The 22,704-nt window shown below is 35.5% G+C and overlaps 1 protein-coding gene across 1 annotated transcript; it reads left to right on the top strand.

Annotated features, from left to right (window-relative positions):
- The first annotated feature begins 46 nt into the window (after positions 1-46).
- Positions 47-21,117, top strand: yellow-f (protein yellow-like). Its single transcript, XM_073092852.1, has 3 exons — positions 47-201; positions 15,233-15,504; positions 18,215-21,117. Exons 2-3 carry the CDS (start codon positions 15,240-15,242, stop codon positions 19,318-19,320), a joined length of 1,371 nt encoding a protein of 456 aa, XP_072948953.1. The 5' UTR covers positions 47-201; positions 15,233-15,239; the 3' UTR covers positions 19,321-21,117.
- The last annotated feature ends 1,587 nt before the right edge of the window (positions 21,118-22,704 follow it).

Genomic DNA, 22,704 nt, shown 5'->3' with positions numbered 1-22,704 from the left:
CGAGTTGAGTTGTCAAGCTTTTGTCATTCATACGTGACATTCGTTTGTTCAGTTCATTGTAAAGGAGGCAGCGTGGTCACAGTACCGGCGGACTGATCAACAAGAAGCAGTTACCTCAGTCCTCAGTCCGCGCTCGCGACCTATAGAGCTCGCCCGTGTCGTAACGTTTATCAAAAACAACTGCATTCTGAAGCTTATAAGGTTAGTGCATTTACTTGCAATTATGTTACGTTGGCAGTTGTATAACTGATTGGATCATTGTTTGCCCGAAGGTGCTGTGACTTAGCATTGAATGAAAGTTATAATTTTTAAACTAGTTCTCTCGAGTAACGAATGTCTAGCGGGTATGTTATGTCATGTTCATGTTTTAAAGTTCAACCGTTATGGTAGCTAGTTAGCGCCTACTTTAAACGCCTTAAACGTGTATGTTTTTGTTTTTAATCACGGTAACGTTAAAATTAGGGTTTCGTATATTATTTTTTCTTTGCTTGTAATAAAACATTATAATTAAGTCAATTAGGTTTCCGTCGAATAGTTATATCAACGGATATTTTGGTTTACTTAGTTTTTTGACCGGTCATGTGGATTTAAGTAAATATGAAAGTATTGTGTACATACGTACTTAGAAAGTAATAATTAGTAAGCAATAATTTAGTTAAGTTTATCTCGTCTTATTTTTTGCAACACCTACCTTCTATTTATATTCAGATCAAAAGAATACCTCAGAAAGTTCTCCTTATTGCTATAAATGTCAGCAGCAAAATTAACGGGGTATAGTTGACTTGGAAAAACGAGTTGCTATTCTTATATTTTATGTTTATTTAACGGGTTCGTTGAGTGGTAACTGACGAATTAACTGCACTTATAACCGTGCTTATAATTCCAGTCGGAAAATTAGTGCAAGTCGGAAAAGTAGCCCCTACGAATTATGCAAAAATTGCAAAATCGTAACATAAGTTCTTCTTCTTTCTTATAATTCTTTCTTTTTTTTAATGTTTTATTTTATTTCGTACTTATTTTTTTTTTTAGTATAGTTGTACCGCTTTCAATTTTTCTGCACATCCCTAAGGTTGACTGGGAGAAAATGCTATTTAGCATTAAGTCCGCCTCTTGTACCACACTGTTTTTAACATGGTCAATAAAGAGTAAATAAAATAAAATAAAATAAATAAGTTGCAAAAAGTTGAATTTGTACACATGCTGTGATTTGGGAAATACCTATTTCTATTTTATATTTTTTAAAAAAACATTCTATATATACTATTTTATATTCAAAAATATAAAATAGCATATATAGAATGTTTTTTCGAAATAATGAAGGAAGCGATGACAAGTTGTATCATAGTCTAGTCGCTTAAAAATTTATCAACGGAGGAGTATCCAGTAGATACTACCGGCTTGGAAAACGTTGGAAAATATTTTTACAACTCCTTGTAAATACGAATATAATTTATAAACAGATTATAAAAATACCTCCTTAGTATTTTTTCCTTTTATACTCGTATATCAAGTCTCTAGAGGGTCTTAAACAAAAACCACATAAGTACAAAATCATTTTTTCTGTACCACAGTAATAAATGGTATAATTATTATTTAAATCCCAGTTCATACCTAACTATGAGAATCCATACAACTATATAAAACTACACAACGTGAGAATTCAGATTAATTGCAAGTGTAGTTTTTTATTAACTACAGAACAATGGAATCCGTTTTTGAGTTGTTAACTGGAGCTAACACGTTAATTTTAATAGTTCTTCGTATCTACACAGGAAGCATTTATTTTATGATACTTTTTGCATTTGTTTTTGATTTAAGTTCATAAAACAAGTTCAACTTTTGTTATAAGTTGCCTTAACATATGTATGTAGGTACGCGTCATGAGTAGGGTTGCAAAATCACTCAAGATTTATTTTTTATTTTGATTCTGATTTGATTTTTTACGATTAATCTGAAAGTATTGATTGCTTGGTAAGTAATAGGGGTCGCAATACCGGACCATCTAAGCAAAACCGGTATTTTCGGTACTGACCCCAGACAAATCCCGGTATTCCGGTTTTTTCGATATTTCCGAGATTAAGATAAAGTTACTAATTTTTATTAAGCATTTTACTATGTAATGTTAATTTAGTGGTATTCCGAAGGAAAATAGGTCCTATTACTTAATACCAAGTTAATTACAGAAGTTTATGAGTTATTAACGACGTTATGAGTTCCGAATTCATCAATAAATTAATTATATAAAAAAATATGTGGAAAGCTGGAAAAAAATATCTCTGTATTCGACTATTCGTGCACTCTTGACAGAGGGGTCGTGGCATGATGATGACAACTGGTCAGTCATCCACAGCTGCCGTGAACAGTCGCTCTTGCGATCCTTTACCACCGCCTCCTATCTGTGTGCTAGATTTTATAAGGTCTGTTCAGCGAGTAGGCGATCTGCCGCGTGTCCTCTTTCCTTCTACCTTTGACTGAACTACAAGCCGTACTACTGAGTTCTCGTCCCTAAATATGTGGTCGAAATATTTTAGTATTCTAATCCAGATAAGCGTAGATCCAGAGAATAGTATTTCTAGGGCATCAATTTTACGGCGAGCTTGCATCCGTATCGTCTACGCCAGAACACTCACCATTGTAAAGTCGGTAGAACACGCAGAGGGAACCTATGTCCCTCCACAGGCTTAAGGGTTCCAACCGATCAGAGATCGCTGGGTCATCGACGATTCGCACCGCGCGTTTCTGTACGGTCAAGTGGGTTATGCTGGTATTGTGGTGCCCCTGTCCAGAGATGCGAGTAGTACACGATGTGGGGCCTCACTTGCGCTTCATAAAGCAGAAGGAGTTGCTCCCCAGTAAAGCACACCTTGGCTCTGTCCAGGAAGCCCAGTTTCTTTGAAGCAAATTTGGCTTTAACTTCCAAATGACTCCGATACTGCATGTGTCACGAGATATTGACTCCCAGGATCCCTACACTTTTACCAATGGTGAGCGGGGTACTTTTGAACTTAGGCGCTATGACGAATGGGGCTTTTTAGCGGTAAACGCGCAGACTCGTGTCTTCGTGGGGTTGAACTCAACAAGGTTAAGACGACCGACCCTATTCCGAGACCCGCTCCAGAGAGTTCTCGATTTCAGACACAAGTCGGATTCTGATTTCTTCCACGAATGTTCGAGAGGTGTCCGCACGGCCTGTGTACTTAGCATCTCCCGTGCTATCATCTGCATAGCAATGAATGCCACCGGTTTGTAGCAGTAAATCATTGATATGCAGAATAAAAAGCGTGGGAGATAATACAGACCCTTGGGGCACGCAAGCGTTGATGAGCTTCGTGTCTGAGCAGCACCCGTCAACTACGACCTTAATATGCCGCTCAGACAGAAAGCTGACTGTCCATGTGCACAACCTCTCGGGAAGACCTTAAGATTGTAACTTCGCGAGAAGGGCCCTAAGCCAGACCCCGTCAAAGGGCTTAGCGATGTCCAGGCTTACGGCCAATGCCTCCCCGTTGCCAATTGTCATTGTTATAAAATATTTATGAAAATATATAATCTTCCTCTAAATGTTTCTTTTATTGTGATACACACAAGAAATATAGCATAAAACTATAGCACAGTAGTTACTGCACTTCCTTGTCGACCCTTTTGTATGAAGTGTAATGAAAATAGAGTGGGCCCAGTGTCGTGGTCACTGTCCATTTTCCCAGACGCGATTACATATGGTATGCAACATGTCAACCTTGAGTTCATCCATTGATCGACACACTTCAATAGGAATATCAATAGGAATATGTCAATTGCTTTGTCGCGTTTTAATAAATTAAATAGCAGCGCGTACTTCATCTTTGAATATACATAGATGGTTCTTTTTGTATTTCATTTTTTGGCATATGTTGTGTATAAGGTGTTGCACTATTAGAGAAAAGTAATATGCAGTATTTTGCCATACTTGGACGATTTCCTTAATTTCGGTATCACACCATCAGAATCCTCAATAGCCCATGTTCTGGATTTAAATTGATGGGTCACATATCGGATTTTTAAGAGATCTTTTATTTCAAATCGATCAGAGTGTCCTTCTAACTCTACGCTGAGGTTTTTAAGACGAGTATTAAGATTTATTCTGTATCCAGCTTGTAATTGTGCGTACAGTTGATTTAGGTTCTGAATAGACGAACCTTTTCTTTAGCTCTCCGACGAAGTTATACAATACGCCAAGTCTCACCTGACATCCAATGCTGATGTTTGTTGATTTTCATAGGTTGTGTCGATTCTAACGCTTGTTTAATATGGACTTTTGCATTGTGCTAGAGTCCATTGGAGTAAATTTGTATGACTATAACTTTATTTTATTTTATATTACTAAAAACCGAAAATACCGAATATCCCGGTTTTTGTGAAATTAAAACCGGTATTAATAAGACCTAAATTTGGCCCGGTATCCCGGTATTTTCGAAATCTCGAATACCGGTTTGCGACCCCTAGTAAGTAACGAATCTTATCATGAAACAGTTAATTTTTTAACATTTTTTTCCCATGAAGGTTATTCCAAATCTATTTTAAAGTTTAAGCAATTTATAAGCAAAATGTTAACCGAAAAAGTCGTCAAATAAATGGCTTTTGGAGAATGTTTTAGAGAAAGTAGTTCGTATGAACTATTCAATCGACTATCTAATATGTTAACTATTCTCTATAACTTACTACATACATTTTCTCAAAATATACATAAAAACGGTATTTTGTAGTTGTTTTCGTCGTATATATTTTGGTAGGGACATACATAAAGGCCATTTCCCAAACAAGTTTGCACTTTTCACATGTGCAAATCGCATCGGTCGAGATGCAAGTCACATTATGTTATCAAGCTATTTGCATACAAATGCCCATCTGAGGGTTTATGCAAGCTGCCTTCATAATGGATTCCTCGGGCACGTTGCATAATAAAAGCATAGAGAACGAATTACAAGTATGCGTACTAGTCATGCATATCTATTTTAAATAAAGGTGGGTCGGTCGCATCGTCCTATCGCAAGGTTTATTGCCTAAAAACAGTAGTAAGCGTTGTTGTGTTCACAAAGGATGAAGGAAGGATGAAACTTAAATAAGGCGTTCAAACTTACTCTCGGGGTAGCAACGACGAGTAGATTACAGGTATCCAAGAAACTAGCATTTACCATCACGTGCTCCTTTGCTGCCTATATTATGAAATAGTAAGATAGATAGACAATATTATTCGCTTCATTCATGGCCCTAATAGTTGCTATAGTTGCTATGAAAATATGTTAACTTAATTCATCATTTATACTTCAGCTGGTATACATATGTTGGCAGGGCGTGGTTATGGAATTTACATAAAAAATAGTCCGCAATAACTTCAATACTATTAAAGAAATTTTAGAATTCTCAAATAACGAAAAACGGTTTATTATCCATAATAATATTCTGTCTACAGATTAGGCTATAGTACCTCCGCAGTCGAACCACAGACGGTTCTACCACCTTCATGATCTTATTTTATAATCTAAATGTTTTTTTATAATGTATAATATATTTTATAAAGAACAAAAGTTTTTATCGTGAAAAAAATAAAGACTTTTTATACAACTTCTCGTATGTTGTCAGTTACACACTCTTAGTAGTCGGCAGTGAAAATACATCACATGACACGACAAGTAGGTTTTCGTGATGGCGATACTTATTTACGCATTAAATTTCAATGTCATTTTATGTTGTTTGTTATTGTAATTAGGACATTTACTATGTCACGATGTGTACAAAATATATACGTATTGCAACAAGATAATTCAACAGATCATGTGATGAGCTTGTTAAGCTTATGATATGTTGTAGCTACTTACTTATTTACGTCGTGTTGTACATCGAAATTTTATTAGAAATATTTGTTTACAAAGTGTTTCATACATTTAATTAATACTTTGTTACAAATAAGTATGATATAATAAATATAAATAGATTCGTATTTTCTAAACTATATTTTGAAGCTACATAAAATAACAATATTTATGAAATATGAAATATAATATTTAACCTATTAAAGTTGCTGATGGATATTATTTTGTTGTGTGTTATTTACATTTGTTATGTCCATTATTCTTTCTCTAAATAAAATCATACAAAGAAATTTGGCTTCACGAGAATATCCAATTGAAATCATTTTTAAAATTAACTCTGTTTCAGCACTTGAATTCACTAAAAGATCAATCAGATCAGGTAAAACTTACTTTAAAACTGACAGATAGAAAGAAAAAATACCATTTCTGCAAAATATAGCTGATTACAATATGTTTGAAACTTACACGAGGAATTCCAATTTAGTTCTCAATACTGGAAATGCATTTGTGGCAGACATTAAGCACAGCTTCAATCCTATTTGCGATTGATTGCAGATGTGTTATCGTACTTCATATGTATCAGACTTCAAGCTCAATAATCAAGCTATAAAAGAGCATGCTCGTTTCCTATTTTCAAGAAGCTTTGTCAAAGGGAAAAGGGCCCAGTTCACACGCATCTTCATTTTTCATATTTATTAGGTTGCTAATTTTATTTCCTCTCTTAATTAATAATTAAATACATATCTCATAAACCTAGTTATCGTCTAATTATCTACCATTTGAAGACCTTGCTTTTATAATATTACAGAATGATAAATAGTATAAGTATTAAATAACTAGTTAGCTTATTTTCATGTTAACACAAGTGGCGGTGACGTCAGCCATTTCACGGTTGTCTCAATTAAAAATTACTGGCATGTGTGCAAATAGTTTTAAATATTGAGCGCCATACTCTTGAACGCTTTGTGTTAAAATGACTCAGAGTCTTGTTATTCCAAATTGATTTATGTTATTGTCTCACATTTATAACCTCTGGCGAATGTAGTTTGCTTATCTGTGGCGCATATTGTGATATTCAAATGAGGTCCCGCGAAATTGGTTATGTGGCGGGAAGTGAAATGGAACAATGGTATCATTTGAATGTCTTTCATGAATTCGTTATCTATTGTTTGATGGTGGCTGAATAATCTGTAGCCTAACTTCGGAAAGTCGAAGAAGAATACATTAGACATGTGCCATGCTTCATTGTTGGTTAAAATTGGTTGGTCTACTCTTCTTTTTGCTATTAATTGAAGGCATTTAAGTAGTAACGTTCTGGAAAAACTTAGAACCAACATTTTCTTGAACTTCTTAATTGATAAGGTCAATTTTGCGATTACATTCGATATCTAGTTGATACTTATTAGTAATCATTCCAAATCAATTTCGACGTGTCGAAACGAAACGTAATTGAACTTCTTGAGGCCGTGAAATAAGTAATAAATAATTGAATCGTTCTGCCGGTAGGTACTGCGTGCGACAGCCTTAGTGACTGTCCTGATTGTAGGTCATGGCGGTCCACCGTGCAACCCCGCCCGTGGCATAAGGTATATGAGACCACACGTGTGAAAAGAATATAGCCTGTACGTTAAGGCAATAAAGGCCAATGTGCCAAGTAATTCAGGTTTGGGGGCCACAGGAAATATCGATGAGGAATTTTCCGTGGGACAGGAAAAAAATGTTCGAAACGCTTCAGGTTATGTTGGTGGAAATCTTAATATAAAGCTTCCTTGTTTTTTTCTTTTCGATGACTAATTATCTTGTTGTAATATCAAATTAGCTCGTTAAAACAGTTACAGAAATTATTATTCATAACCGGAATTACCTCTTGCGTATAAAGGAGTAGTGACGTAATCGCTGAAGCTGCCTCATTCAGTTCCTGAAATTTGCAACGTTTAGTCAGTAATAACCGAGCAACTGTTCTTTTCCACAACTAAAATACGTCTGGGCCGCATTTTTCTGTACCTATTTCGTCTGCGTCAACACTTTGAACCCATACATTTGTTACAGTCTTCAGTAGGATTTGAGTCATATCTATTGCTATATTTGTCTAAGAAGATTAACTAAGTTACTTGAAAAATTATCTTCAGTTTAATTACGATTTACCTTTACGATGAAAAGTACGATGACGTTTCATCTGTCAAAATCGGACGAAGAGGTTTAGCAGCTATCCATGACCAACAGCTTCTATTTTTTTATTGAATGATCTTGCAGTTGCTTACATAGCTGAGTTTGGAACTGCCAAATTTGGCTACATGTATATTGATGAAGGTAGCAAAGCAAATATGAAATAGCCCAAAATAGTAGCTGGCTCACCTTCATGTGTCCAACATGCTTAGTAAATGGTATCCGATTTTATCGGTGGAATTAGATGATGCGTATAAAAACATTATTAAAGGTAAGTCTAATTAATAAAAAGGACTAGAAATTTCAGTAATTCGATTGTACCTTTGTTAATATGATGACAGTTTTGTTGGATTACGAAAATGATTTGGTAATTGGTTAATTTTTCATAAAATTTTGGTTTCGAAGGGTCAGTTTACTAAAATAATAAAACTTTCGTGAACATTACCAAATTAATATATCAAATATGAAAAATAAAATATTCTGTCAAATCACCTCAATCGTGCATATTTTTTTACAAACAGGAAAAACATGTATTGGGTGATGTTAGGTTTGCCCTTTATAAGACATGGCCATTTTAAGAGGGTCATTGTTCAAAAATTTTGAAGGGCGAAATTCTACAATTGATTCCTATTATGAACAAATGTTCCAGAAACATGTATAATATTACAGCCTTAAAACTTAAGTTTAAATTTAATCAAAGTATATAAAAAAATTAGGTATTATGCTATCTTTAAACCTATTTAGGGTTAAACATAGGATCAGGCAGAAGAACCCATTATCAATTTTCATAATGTATATCATTGCAGTCATTGTAAATGTTGAAAGATAGGTTCGTGTTAAACTCATTCTCAATCGCTAATTCATTTCAATCTTCACTTCCTATAACAAAGACATCGACAGAATCTCTAGAATCACATCCTGTTTATCGTCACAGATTTCTAATTACCCGATTGTACTCCTTAATGAGACTTTGCTAATTGTCGTGAGTCGCGTTAATAATGCAATGAATAAATGCAAGGTTTTCTGACCCATCAACAGTCATCTATTGAGGGCTTGAGGCCGATCTGTCATTCCTTTATACTGTTTCTTGTGTACCGTTCATTAGTTATCGTCATTTCCTTTTGTACTTATGGATATGAGTGTATCATTGTCCGATTATGAATATTCCGTTGTAATCGTTTTAGTTGTGTATATTTTTAAGATAATGCCTCAATAACAAACAGCTCGGCTAAGAGATTAAAATACATAAATTATCTTTATTCTACCAGGATAGCACATCGATTTCTATACAAACTGGAAGGATTCTAGGAATATATTTTGTAATGAATGTTCTATGTTTCTCTACGGGAAATAGGCAACATTATCCTTGTCGTCATGTTATAAATTTGTAACTTTATTAGGACTATGTTTACCAGAAACCAGTGTCTTAATCCTTTTAGAGATGTCACCCTACCAATAAACAACGAAGGGTTTTAATAATACTTGCAAGGGGTTGGATAAGTGTAACGGTTATTGTGACCTTCATCGATGAATTATAGAGGACGAAATTCTCAGCTTCTTTACAAAGAACACACGCACAGCTCCAGCAGCGCAGTTTTTTCGCTACAGCGGTTGTACCAGTTTCTTGAATAAATGTTTGCAACCCCTGTTTAGTCTCGTAAGGTATTAAACAAAATTATTTTTGTTAGCACTCTCAAGGGTTGTTTCTTGAAAATTCTATATACGATTGCAAATGTTGAGCACCGGTTTAGCCTGTTCATTATAAGTCAATGCTAGACTGTTAAGGCTTACGTTTTATTAAAAAAAGTTAAGTATCTTTTGTTTGCTTACGCTCACATATGCTCAGAAAAAATTCCAAGTTAGAGTAAGTTACAATAGTTCAAATGAAGCGGATTGCAGAAGCGTTTTTCTCACACTCTTTACACTCAAACTACAAGTAGGTGTGGCACTCGTACTTCTTCAACCTGCAGATGGTTTCTACTAATATGTAGGCCTCAGCACACTGTCGCAATGTAACCTCGCTCCGCGTAAGTGGTATTTACTATTTGCGATCCTTAGGAATGTGCTTGCAACCTAGTAGGCAAGCGCCTAGACAGGTATACATTCCAAAGGTGGCAATTGCGCCAAAAAACTAGGCATGGAAATTTTCTATAGCGAGTTTTCTAAGCTATTTAATAATTTAAAGCGCTTAGCTGTGTGGCTTATAGATCGTAATCTATAAAGTTAAGCAACGTTGCGCGGTCAATTGATCGGTGGCCGCTAGTGGCATGCTAGTCTTTCCTTACTTCCAGGGATACGTTCAGGCATAGATTGTGGTGATTAATGATGACACTGAGAGGTATAAAAAGACTTCGGTCACAAAATTCTTAATCTTACTTGTGATTTTCAGCTTTGACATCGAAGCTTTGTGAACGCTAACTTTAAAACAAAGTTATATTTGAAACACTTTAATATGTAATTAAAATATTGATACCCAGTTTAAAAATATCAAATTTGTACTTAAGCGGTTTTGCTGTTGTTCTCATATTACATATTGTCATATACCACGTTCTGATCTACACGTCACTCTGGACCTTATTAAAGTATTATATTATTATCATGTATTTGTCTACCAACAAGCGTTTGCGATCGAGGCTGTATAAATTCGTTGTTCGCTACCAAGGCCGAATAACGCCTTTCTATAGTTATTATTTGCACTATTAATTGTTAAGCGGCAATGTAAACATGATATTATTATGCTCGGTTTATATATTATAATATCGTTATTGAGTCATAATAAGTTTAATTAAATGTTTATTAGCTTTATAAAAAAATTCTGAGATATTATTTTCCAATATTTTTTAGTCAGATATTTAATTATTTATACATTGCTAGTACTAATATTCAGTGCATGAAGTGATGGTAGGGGAGTACGTGACCATCGCCGACCATGGACATCTGAAATCAACTCCAGATAGAACTGCTAACTAAGGTTAATGATATGCGATGAATAGATAAAGTTACGTTATCCTGGACAACGAAGCTGGAATGACTTGGAAAAATACATATGTCTCCATAGATATATATAGAGATATCTCAACGCCTTGTAATTGAAGGAAGCCAATAAATTGCTTAACAATTATGTCAGCCATTTAATGGTTGTCATGATGTAATTTACGCGGAACAATGCCGACATGCCTGCGCATTTCGTGTTTTTGCACCACTTAACTGCTTAAGTGGTGCAAAAATACGAAATCGAAGAAAAGTGCGGAGAAATGTCGTTTCATTCGTAAATTATCTAAAAACTACATTTTTAAATATTTTTCAAACACGAAAATAGATGACAATGAAAATTTCAATTGCCAAAACTGGTCACATTTTTTGTTAGAAATGAATAATCTTTGTATGTTTCCTACCACACCCTTCAAACCAGAGCGCAGCAGCGCTTAACATGTATGAAATTAGGTAGTGCCGGAGCTGTCAAACCACAAAGCGTTCTACGATCACCACACCTACAGAAGACCTACGTCTCTTACGATCAATACAAAATCGTATATCCTCATTTCCACTAGCCAAGTTTTTGCACCTTACGTCCAATGACATAATACAACTATAAATATTACGATTAAACAGCATTGGTATAAAGTTATTGTTATGTTATGCAAAAGGAGTGACGCTGTGCTGTGAACTGTCGTAAAGATTGTTATTGGCAGTATTTGATAAGTAAAAAAGAAAGATACTTCGCCTTGAAATTGAATGAAGTCACAAAATGATGATTTTATCAGTTATTTTTTTAATTCTTCACAAATAAAAACATTTTTAGAGAAAATTTACATTTAATAAAACTACGTAATTTACGTTATAAATAAATATTTCAAAAAATTTAGGGGCATTTTAGAACGGAGACGTGGCAAAACTTTATTGACGAAACAATTCCAATTCTCAAAACTGGTCACACTTTCTTGTTAGGAGTGATCAATCTATGTATTTTACTCATCTAAGGCTGCAGTAGGAATATGCCGGCAATTAGCAACGCCGTGCATATCGCGGCACCGATGTATGTAGGTTGGATTTCCTGATTTGATTAACATTACACACTTATACTCAACTGACATACAAGCTTAAGCAACGTTGGCCGCGGTCGGAAGTTGGATCGGTGACCGTTGATGGCTAAGTGTTTTTGTTTATGCGTGTTGTTGTTGTTTTTGTGCCTTGAATGACACATTAAGGTTCCTGTTCTTAATTATAATTAAGTAGTCGTTATCTTCGTTGTATGGCTTATGGGCGGTCTTAAAAACCGAAATGGCTAAAGCTAATTCGTGATGGAAAAGCGTGGTGAAGTTTAACTCCAGGTGTCCTTAATTGGCGGGGAGAGTCTCGCACCTAGCATCCATGACTAGATAATCAATTACGCGTGATCATGCCCAAAAAACAATGGATACGTCATTTATCCGGTTAAAGTTATATGTGGTGATAAATCTTTACAATGTTACTGACACTAATATGACTCAGTGTTACGCCTATGGAAAAACCACGCCAAATAAAACAGTAGCTTAAGTTAAAACAAACAAGGGAGACGCCCTTACCACGCCCTTCAAAGCGAAACGAAGCGGCACTTAACACTGCTGTTATGAGGCATAACTAAGTGTGGTGGTGATGTATTCTTTAAGCAGAGGGTTTATAAGAAAAGTTTTAATAGACTTCCTACAGAATCCTTTGATCTCGCGTGAACCTAACCTCGAAAGTCAAGTGGCCACGCTTGGCCCATTCAAGGCCATTCACCCACCGCGTAGATTATATTATCTCAGACAAACCGGTTCCGGTTTCGTGTTTCAATTTCGAAAAACATTTTGATGTTGTCATGCAAAAACAATGCTTCCTGATTTAGTCTAGTTGAGAACGTTAACCTAGTTTTGAGTAGGTATAGCCCGCATAAAACTGCTAGTCCGCACTGAATATAGAAATAAATTGCGTCGCCATAGCAAATTGTACACTACACCTGTTCTAAACAACTATAGAGGGGACTAGCCGTAAATAATATAGGTATACGGTATACCGTATACCTAATATTATCAACAAAAATAAACCCTGTAATGGCTTTAGAATTGCTTTGATTTTGTCTGGGTATTCCTGATTTTCTAATTTTCCTACGTACTCGAAACGTACCAGCCAGCGTATAGCCACAAAAATATCGCTAGTAAACAAACCAAAAAATTCTAATAAATTATATAGCTGAATATATTTTTCCAATTTAAGACTGCATGCATTTAGAAATACCTTTTTTTTTTGTTATCGAGGGGGTAACCTCAAAAAGGTACTCGACAACGTGGGTGCGACGCCGGGTTATGTGGGATTTTTACCGCACTAAAACCCTCCCGGTGGCCGTCCTCTGCACTGCGTAGAGGGCTCGGGGATCTCCAAAGGAACGCAACCGGAGTCCTCTTAGCGCGTTGCCCCGTCGGGCTCCGCCCAGGTGAGCTTGACGCTCGCCACACCATCTGGTGTGTACGACGGTATGTGTGTGGTCGACACATACCGTCGTCCTTCCCGGGGCCGCTGGCCGGGCGGTTCGAGCTCCCACTCTTGCCGCCCGCAACCCCGGAAGCCCCTTTTAGTCGCCTCTTACGACAGGCAGGGGATACCGTAGCCCTATTTTAGTCCCGGAACTACAGGGACAGCATTTAGAAATACCTACCTCTACGCTACTTCAGGCATAAAGTAAATTCAAAAGTTTTATTTATTTGCATAATCTAAAACTTTGCGTCATTAATAAAAACTCTTTGTACCTAAATCCCCATACAGATATCTTCTTGAAGATTGTATTTCTATGCAGATTGGTGATTGACACAATTCGCTCGTAAAATAGGTCAAAATTTTAATCGACGTAAGAATGCATTAATATCGAGCATTTATACATTGTTCCGGTTCTTACATTTGCATTATTAGGTGCTAAGTCTTATCGAAGGTCTGACTTGATAACTTCCGACAATATATTTGGCCACTAATTCCTTATTTCAGCTGATAAGAAATGATTGTAAGCATACTTAAACTATTTTGATTCATAATAAATCTACTAATGATTCGATTGAATAAATATTGTTATCGAAATAGCGGAACTTTTTATTTGCTTCTAGCTCGCTTTTTACGAGAACCACACATCATTTATGCTTATCATTTTAAAATATTGTTGTTAAGGAAAAATATATAAAACATCAGTAAATTATTGATAAAAAGTGAAAACCAATTGTCAATTTACCGATGGGCGCTGGTACTTTCCCATCAAATAAGGAAGTCGCGTCAAAATAGCGTCTTACTCTAAAGTCTTTAAAAACAGCTCGATTTTGATATGTGTGATTTTTTTTTATTTTGTATTCTTACGAATATAATTAATGTTAATTTTGATCAAGTGTCAAAATTTTTGACCTTTGGACAATATCAATAGGATCTTAATACAATCATAATTCACGATCTGAAATTCCAAGACCTCAAAATAGCATTACAAATTACGTACATAGGTTCAATGGTAATGAAGAATGTGGACTGATTAAAGTACTTATCTACTATTACCAAAACGCCGGGCCCAATTAGACCTCATTGTGCAAGCGTAAGACTTTGATCTGCGTAGATTGTCAACTGCCTACTTTATGATTGTCAAATTAGTAATTGCTTTAAAGTAGCTGTAGTTATCCAGGATTTCGTACAGACAGAAATGTCATTACGAAATCCAACTGTTTATCTGACTATCTCTGCTTTATAGAACCTACTTTGTCTCTTTCGAAGATTATTTATTAAGTAGCTAAGTGAGAGAGCGGTGGTAAGCCCACTATGGTTCTACCGGGTAGGTACCTATTTCTATGCTGCCTGCCTTACGTATGAGGTGATCATCTCAGTCATCAGAAGTGATAACACATCTGTGATAAAACCTGTTCTATGTGGAGTTTGTCACATATGTCCATCAGGTGAACGCGTTTCTTATTTTAAAGCCATAGAACTCTATATAAAACTAGCTGACCCGCCAAATGTTATGTTGCCATATAAATTAAAAAAATGTTAAGGGTGAACAACCCTTATCACTTAGGGGTATGAAAAATAGATAGTAGCCGATTCTCAGACCTACTTAATATGCATATAAAATTCGGTGAAAATCGGTATAGCCGTTTCGGAGGAGTACGGTAACTAACATTGTGACACGAGAATTTTATATATAAGATTTAACTTTATTGTTTTACTCATTTCAGCTCCACAATGGGGGGGTTCAAGACCCTCATCATCCTCCAGCTGGTGTACATCAGCACCTGCATGGAGCAGCTGGACATCGTATACGAGTGGAACCAGCTCGACTTCCAATTCCTGACGCCTGAAGCCCGGCAGCAGGCTCTGGAAGCCAAGACCTACATCCCGGAGAACAATATACCCATGGGCCTGGAGGTGTATGAGGACAGGCTGTTCATAACTGTCCCCAGATGGCGTGCCGGTGTTCCTGCCAGTTTGACGTATATCAACTTAAATGGTACGAATTATTTTCTTAAGTACTTCTTACAATCGGTAACTACCTAATCGGTAACTTATCGGTACTTGTAGGTCATGTGCAATGTGCATGGACACAGGCAAATATGATTACACAAATATTCAACTCCAGAAATATAATTTGAGCGTTAGATGTCTGTCAGAGATTGTTGGGATACCAAATTTCCAAATTTAAAGGTAATGAAACCAGTAACTTTTTTTCTTACGGCATGGTAATTTGCGCTGTATTTTTCTGGTTATGATATATAACAGTGAGTCAAATTAGGTAGTCATTTAATATTTCCATCAGAAGTCCAAGTAGAAAGCCATCAGTGATCAATGTAGGAATTCGAGTTGGTTACGAATATCAAGACCGGCAGTAACCATTTAATATCAGTTAGACCGCGTACTTGTTCATTACCCCAGTGCCGAAATATGCTGTTTCAGGAATAAGAAGAAATATCTACACGGAAAAAATGCATCACATCGCATTCGCATTGTTTCCCCAATTCGGCAGGAATCCGAAAAGATGCGTCATGAATTTAAAACTCCGTCGTAAACAGGTTTCCGAAAAAAGGACCAAAGGCCCAGAGATAGGTCCAACCGGACCACATTCCTCGATAATGGGCGTGGTCTCACGCCTCACGGACATACCTGGCGAAAAGTCACCTCCAAGTTTTGCTTTCGTTACGATTACACCTATTTTTGGCTTAAGTGTAGAAAAAAACTCAACCCAACACAACATATAAGTCATATACAACTTTTAATAATAATATCAGCTGCCTTAGAATAACACCACCCGTTCTCTTTCTAGAGATCTCGTAGGAATATGCACGAGATTCTTCTATGAATTTCTCAAGTGCTGACTGCACTAGACAACAAGCATGGTCAAATATTGTAATGATTGTGAGATTGTTGTTGTGATTTGTTTTGTTGAGATTTCAATCCTTTTAGGGACGATATTCATATCTATATCTTATATCAATGATGACTTTTTTTATAATATAGGAGTGGCAGACGAGCATGCAGTCCATCTGTTGATAAGTAGCTACTGCCGCCCATGGACATCTGTAATCTACCCCAGATAGGATTAGATATTCCTACCAGAGGTCGGCCACAGATGCGCCGCTACCCGTGAGGCCTAAGCTGGAACGCCTCGGAAAAGTATGTTTCCCTTACCACACCCTTCAAACCAGAAAAATAACCACAAAGGGTTCTACCACATATTCATTCCTTTCACTTGGATTCCGCGTGATTCGACTAGTACTTAAAAGAATACCGGCTTCTCAATCGGCGGGTTCGAGGTTTGAAATACGTGCATGGGGCACGTATTTTGAAGTTATGTAAGATTTCCCTTAAAATTTCTATTGCCAAACTTTAATATTACGCTTTAAGTATGATCTTACTTATGTAAACTAGGCCTATTAGTCATAGTGTGTTATCACACTTTATGTAATGTGTGATGTGACATACCTTTATGAGGAATAGCAAAGTTTCTCTTTAGGTACTTTTTAAACTTGCGTATTAATACAGAATTGTTCAGTGTAGTAAACTAATTTAAAAGTAAACAAAAAGCAAATAGAAATGTGGCGATGGTTTCTCCAGAGTTGAATCGCAAAGAGTTCTACCTCGTACCACTTACAACTATTGCATAATTATGTGCATCTCATTCTGGAGATCCGGGCCTAGTAATGCGCCCGTAACAGAATAATGATAATTTAACATTAGATTGCACGATTGTTGTAAACACAACTTCAATTACAACAGGTCGTACCACAACAAGCATATTTAGTTGCCGGTCTCGGATGTTATCATTATGCCGATGCGTTTAAACCTTATCAAAGACATGGGGACATGAAACCCTGACAGCCGATTGGTTAGTAACCCTACAGTCCGCACGGGAGGACGTTTAAGCTGCGAGGGAGAACAATGTACTACTCTTTATCTTTTTAGATAAATTTTAATTTTATGTTTGTGCTCGCAAAACCCAAGAAGTAGTTGGTTTGATTTAAAAATTTTATACAATATTACACTTGTATAAAGGCATGTTTTAATATACTCTTAATCCTGAAATTCCCGCAAGAATGAGAACTGTTATTTTCTTCCTAATGAATATCAGATTGAACCACAGCAAAGCGCAACCCAACTCTAATAAGAAATAAAGATAGTAAACGAAATAGTAAAATAGTATTATATGACATTCTAGATGATTTTTTTTATTAAAGGTCGTCTTTCGACATTTCCCTACATTGAGCGCTTTGCTGGTAATTGTAATGTTCATACTTCGCTATTTACTAAATGTCAATTATCAGCCTTGGTGGTAATTGTCTGTGAATATTTTATGAATTTGTCAGGCTTAGGGGAATGCTCTATCATGTACAGTAGGTAATTGACTTAACGACTCGATCTGATTAAATCCAGAACTTAATTGGGAAGATAATGCATCATTGCTAACAATGTAGTTGATTGCAATGACCTAAACGTTGACTTGTTGAACCCAGGGAAATCTGTACTAGATCTCAGTTGAAGTAAAATTTCTGTTTTAATCTTATTGTTGTCTAAATTACTTGTCAGCTATTCTTTTGCCCTTTTTCTTTCTATGTACCGATGATCAAACCCTGAATTCTCAGCAAGGTAGAATGATAGTTCTGATTGTACGATATCTGCTTTCTATGACATTTAGAGTGACAAAAATTTACGTTTTCTTTTTCCAGATAATTCCACAAGATCACCGAAACTTATACCATACCCAAGCTGGGCGGCGCACACACGCGACGGTCTCGATGGCAAACCTGAAATCGTCTCTCCCTTCCGCATACGCGCTGATCGATGCGGCCGCTTGTGGGTCTTGGATAACGGCAAGATTGGCAATTTGGAAACCAACACCACGAAATACCCACCAGCAATCATCGTATACGATCTGAAGACCGATATTTTACTGAGGAAATACATTTTCCCAGATGATCAAGTGAAACAAGACTCAGGATTTGCCAATATCGCTGTTGAAGATATGGACTGTGATAAGACTTACGCATATGCCGCAGATGTAGGCAAGGCAGGAATCGTTGTTTACTCCTGGGAGAAAAATGAGTCCTGGAGGATCACTCATCATTACTTCCATCCTGATCCTTTAGCTTGTGACTTCAGCGTGAAGGGTCACAACTTTAGCTGGACTGATGCCATTTTCGGAATTGGACTATCTGCACCCAATCCTGATAACTACAGCACGTTATATTTCCATCCAATGGCCAGTTACAACGAGTTTGCCGTTTCAACAGAGTATCTAAGGAATCAATCAGTTGCTGAAAACAATTTTGAAGCGTTCAAACTGTTAGGAAGTAGAGGACCCAACGCGCAATCCAGCCCGTCATTCGTCGATCCAAAAACTGGCGTTCTCTTTTACTCTTTGGTTAATTTGAATGCTGTAGCGTGTTGGAGGACTACCAATAAAGAGTACAACATGAAGAATCAAGGACGTATATACATGGATGACACAAAAATGATTTATCCTACTGATATAAAGGTGGACTATAAGGAGAATTTATGGATTTTGTCAAACAGACTGCCGATTTGGATGTACTCGAAATTAAACCCCAACGAGGTCAACTTCAGAGTATTTTATGCACCCGTTCTTAGAGCTATAAGCCACACAGCTTGTGATATAACGCCTCGATCAGACATTTTGGACAAGTTTGTCAATAAATTCAAGAACGTTACGAACAAGATTGCTGCCAAGATTAATCCAAATTCCAGTTCGCTAGCTGCGCCTTTGTCATTGTTTACAATAATATCATTAACTTTATTGAGTTTGTTCGCGTGAAGAGTATGATTAAAAAAAAGCAAAGTATGTTCTAAAGAAAGAAAGTTGAGCACAACTTGGGATGTGTCATTTAGCTAGACTTTTAGGGTTGTTACATACTCCAGTTTTTGGGAGCAACTGTAGGCTTCTAGTAAATTGTGAGAATGGTTTCTTGATTTGGATTCAAACGTAACGTTACTATTTATATTTTTATTACTAAATATTTTTTGTAACTTTAAAACTTCTTGGTAACTATCAATTATTTAAGCTAAAGTCGCATCATATTGTGTGTTATGTGCCACCTATTGATTATAAATCAGTACTATTTTTTATATAAATTTCAAAAACGCAAGTTTTGAATTTGTATTTGGCCTTCCTTAAATTCAAGGCCAAAAGAAGAGATTCTAGGGCCGTGAAATCATAATTATTATTATTGTTCGATTCAATGGAAAAATGTAATGTATGATGACTGCATTTCTATTTGCCTCTAATTCTTTCTCTATAATGTGAGCGAGAAAGACAAAAGAGGCCATTTTAAATTTCAATCATTGCTTAAGATTCGCAAAATATTCCATACATTTGTGTAGGATAACTTAATTTAAGATTGTATAGTTGTGCTGTGGAATTAATTTACTGTAGCAAGTGTTTTCAATTGACATAGCTATTTATTAATTTGATTAATAAATAAATAACGTTGGTACCTACTAAGATCGTTCGTTATAATACTGTATTTTCTATGGTGAATGTCAATATCACCTTTGCCTTAGAAATTGCCTTCATACGTCTAATTGACACATATTTTTCTAATTAGATACGTAAGCTTGTGTGTTAAAAAGTAGGTACGTAAAAATCTCATAAAATTGATTAGATTGGTAAGAGCCTATCCTAGTGCAGCACTGCCTTAATGTTTGAAATGCCTTGACGTTGGATATTCTATGTTATCTTACTCTATGGTTTCATGAAATATGGGAATTTCATAGTTTTAAAACACTACTCCGTTCAATGATTATGGTAAATAGATATGTTTTTGCCTTTTGTATTTTGTAATCATCTATAATGAAAGTCCTTTTGTTTTTGCTTCATTAAGTGATACATTTTAAAAGCCCGCCAGTCAAGACTAATAATGAGTCTTGACTCGCGGGCTTTTAAAAATGTTGACGTTATAATTTCTATTAACGTAAACACTAAGATTTGTTGTGCTTAATTGTAAAAAACCTGTGCCTAGATATTTAAAGGAGATACAATTGTGGTTTATTAATTTGTAATGTAATCACGTAATTTAACAAAAGGTTTGTTATGTTCATAATTTGTACGGCACCATGTACAATATATGATTTCGATATTTTTTCAAAGTCCTAAATTGAAAACGAATGATTAATAATAATAGTGCGTTTATTTGATTTTTTTTCTATATAACTTGTTGTCACTAGATTAAACTGTAGATGCAAAGACCAGATTCTTGACCTTGAAGCAAAAAAAACTGTATGGGTGAAAATGTATGTATGTAATGTACCAAATATCCGGACACCTTGCATTAAAATATAAAGCAGATTTGTACACTTTAGTAATGTTTACTTGTACGCCACAGAATAATAGTTGCTCTACTTTAAGTATGCGCAAAGAATCGATGTTTACATTACATTATGTTACCGTATTATTTATTGTGATTGTATATTACGATTTAAATTAAGTTTTTGATATGTTTATTGTGTACTTATTCCGAGTTTGTGGCGCCGCAAAAGTGATATTTTAAGTAATTTAGCATTATAATTAAGTCAACGTGTTTGTTTGTAAATATTAATAAATGCTGAGAGCTTTTATAGTGTTTTGATATTTCCTTATCTTCCATTGTTAATCTATAAAGTAATATTTATATGTTGCCATATTTTATCGATAAAATTAATGCACGTTCATAATGGTGCACATCTACAAAATATTAATACGCAGTACATGTTACCAGCGACATCTTGTAGTAGTCTGTACAATCACTATGCGCCTCGGATACATCATCGTAGAACACGGAATGTTTTCAAAGTTCTCAATAGATGGCGTTAGATACGAAAAGTGCAGATCATTTTCTAACGTTTCACTTATGTTTATTTCTGGCACTTATCTTCGTAACTATGATGGACGTGGAAGTCTTTAAAATAAACTGATTGATTGATGACCCCTCGGCTCAAATATTTTTCAATTTCGTTCTCCAAATGTGCGTACAATATCGAATGAATATTTGAAAAGTAAAATTCAAATATTTCCTTGGAATGTCGCATGAATGACGTCATTAATTCATTTTACTAAAGTTTGACGTACCTTAAAAATAATGTAACATTCGTAAAGACTAGAAATATTTAATTTTAACAATTATTTTTTAATTTGAAACAACATTATAAATACTAGAGATGCGCCGAATATTCGTTTGGTATTCGGTATTCGGCGTATTTGGCATCTTTTTTACTATTTGTATTCGGCCGAATTATTCGGTTTTGGTGCCGAATATATTCGGTTCGAGTATTTCTATTTTCTTGTGTACACGACATGGTACAGGACTAAAACAAAATACTTCTTATGTAAGATTTAGGTTATATTATTACAAGTCAAACTCAAATCCTATGAAGAATGTGTTGAATAAAGCTAATAAAATAAAGCGATTAAACCTCAAATCAACATTTATTTTGATACCTCAAGTCAACACATTTATTACTTAATCTATAGTTAGTATAGTGAACATTTATTTTAAACCTTAAATCAGTATTTATTTTTAAAACTCAAATCAACATTTTAAATTGTTAATGAACACACATAATTGACAAACTGACAATAAAGAAATTGTTAAACGAATAATTCGGCCGAATATTCGGTTCGGTAAAGATTAAACCGAATATTATTCGGTATTCGGTTATTCGGTGAAACCACTATTCGGCGCATCTCTAATAAATACATACTAATAATACTACTTTGAAAAAAACGAAAAACTGCTAACAGTGTTAGTCATCGCCACCTTTTTAAATTAAATTGGCACCGATATTCTTTTTTGTTATTTTTTTATAAAATTCAAGTTTGCGTCCATCCACCTGATGGTAAGTGGTCACTTGTGACACATGCGTTGCTTCTCCAATGGCAAGATGGTCACATTATTAGTATGTCCGAAACGCAGCGGTGGTTACTCCTATGAATTGTACCCTGTAGCTCTATCACCATTTAAAAGTGTGGTAGAGAGATAGATGATAGAGACACTACTGCGCCAGTTAAGATAAATGCACATTTAAATAATTATAATAATTTATTAAATATGATGATATATGAACAAATGCTATAAATTAAAGTTATCACCGAACTACGCTTATTATTAAATTTTGTTATCATACTCGTAGATAACTAATTTACAACTGTACTCAGATCAGTAAA

Source organism: Epargyreus clarus, unplaced genomic scaffold (assembly GCF_041222505.1).
Source record: "Epargyreus clarus isolate Ecla_fem2 unplaced genomic scaffold, WU_Ecla_fem_2.2 ptg000004l, whole genome shotgun sequence".
In the NCBI taxonomy this organism is placed as follows: Eukaryota; Metazoa; Arthropoda; class Insecta; order Lepidoptera; family Hesperiidae; genus Epargyreus; species Epargyreus clarus.
This window is presented reverse-complemented; position numbering and strand designations above follow the sequence as displayed.

What these genes read in the sequence shown, in the direction of transcription:
- yellow-f (XM_073092852.1), top strand. Translation starts at nt 15,240, where the DNA reads ATGGGGGGGTTCAAGACCCTCATCATCCTCCAGCTGGTGTACATCAGC. An exon ending in GACGTATATCAACTTAAATG is followed by an intron (nt 15,505 to 18,214) that starts GTACGAATTATT and finishes TTCTTTTTCCAG; the next exon opens with ATAATTCCACAAGATCACCG.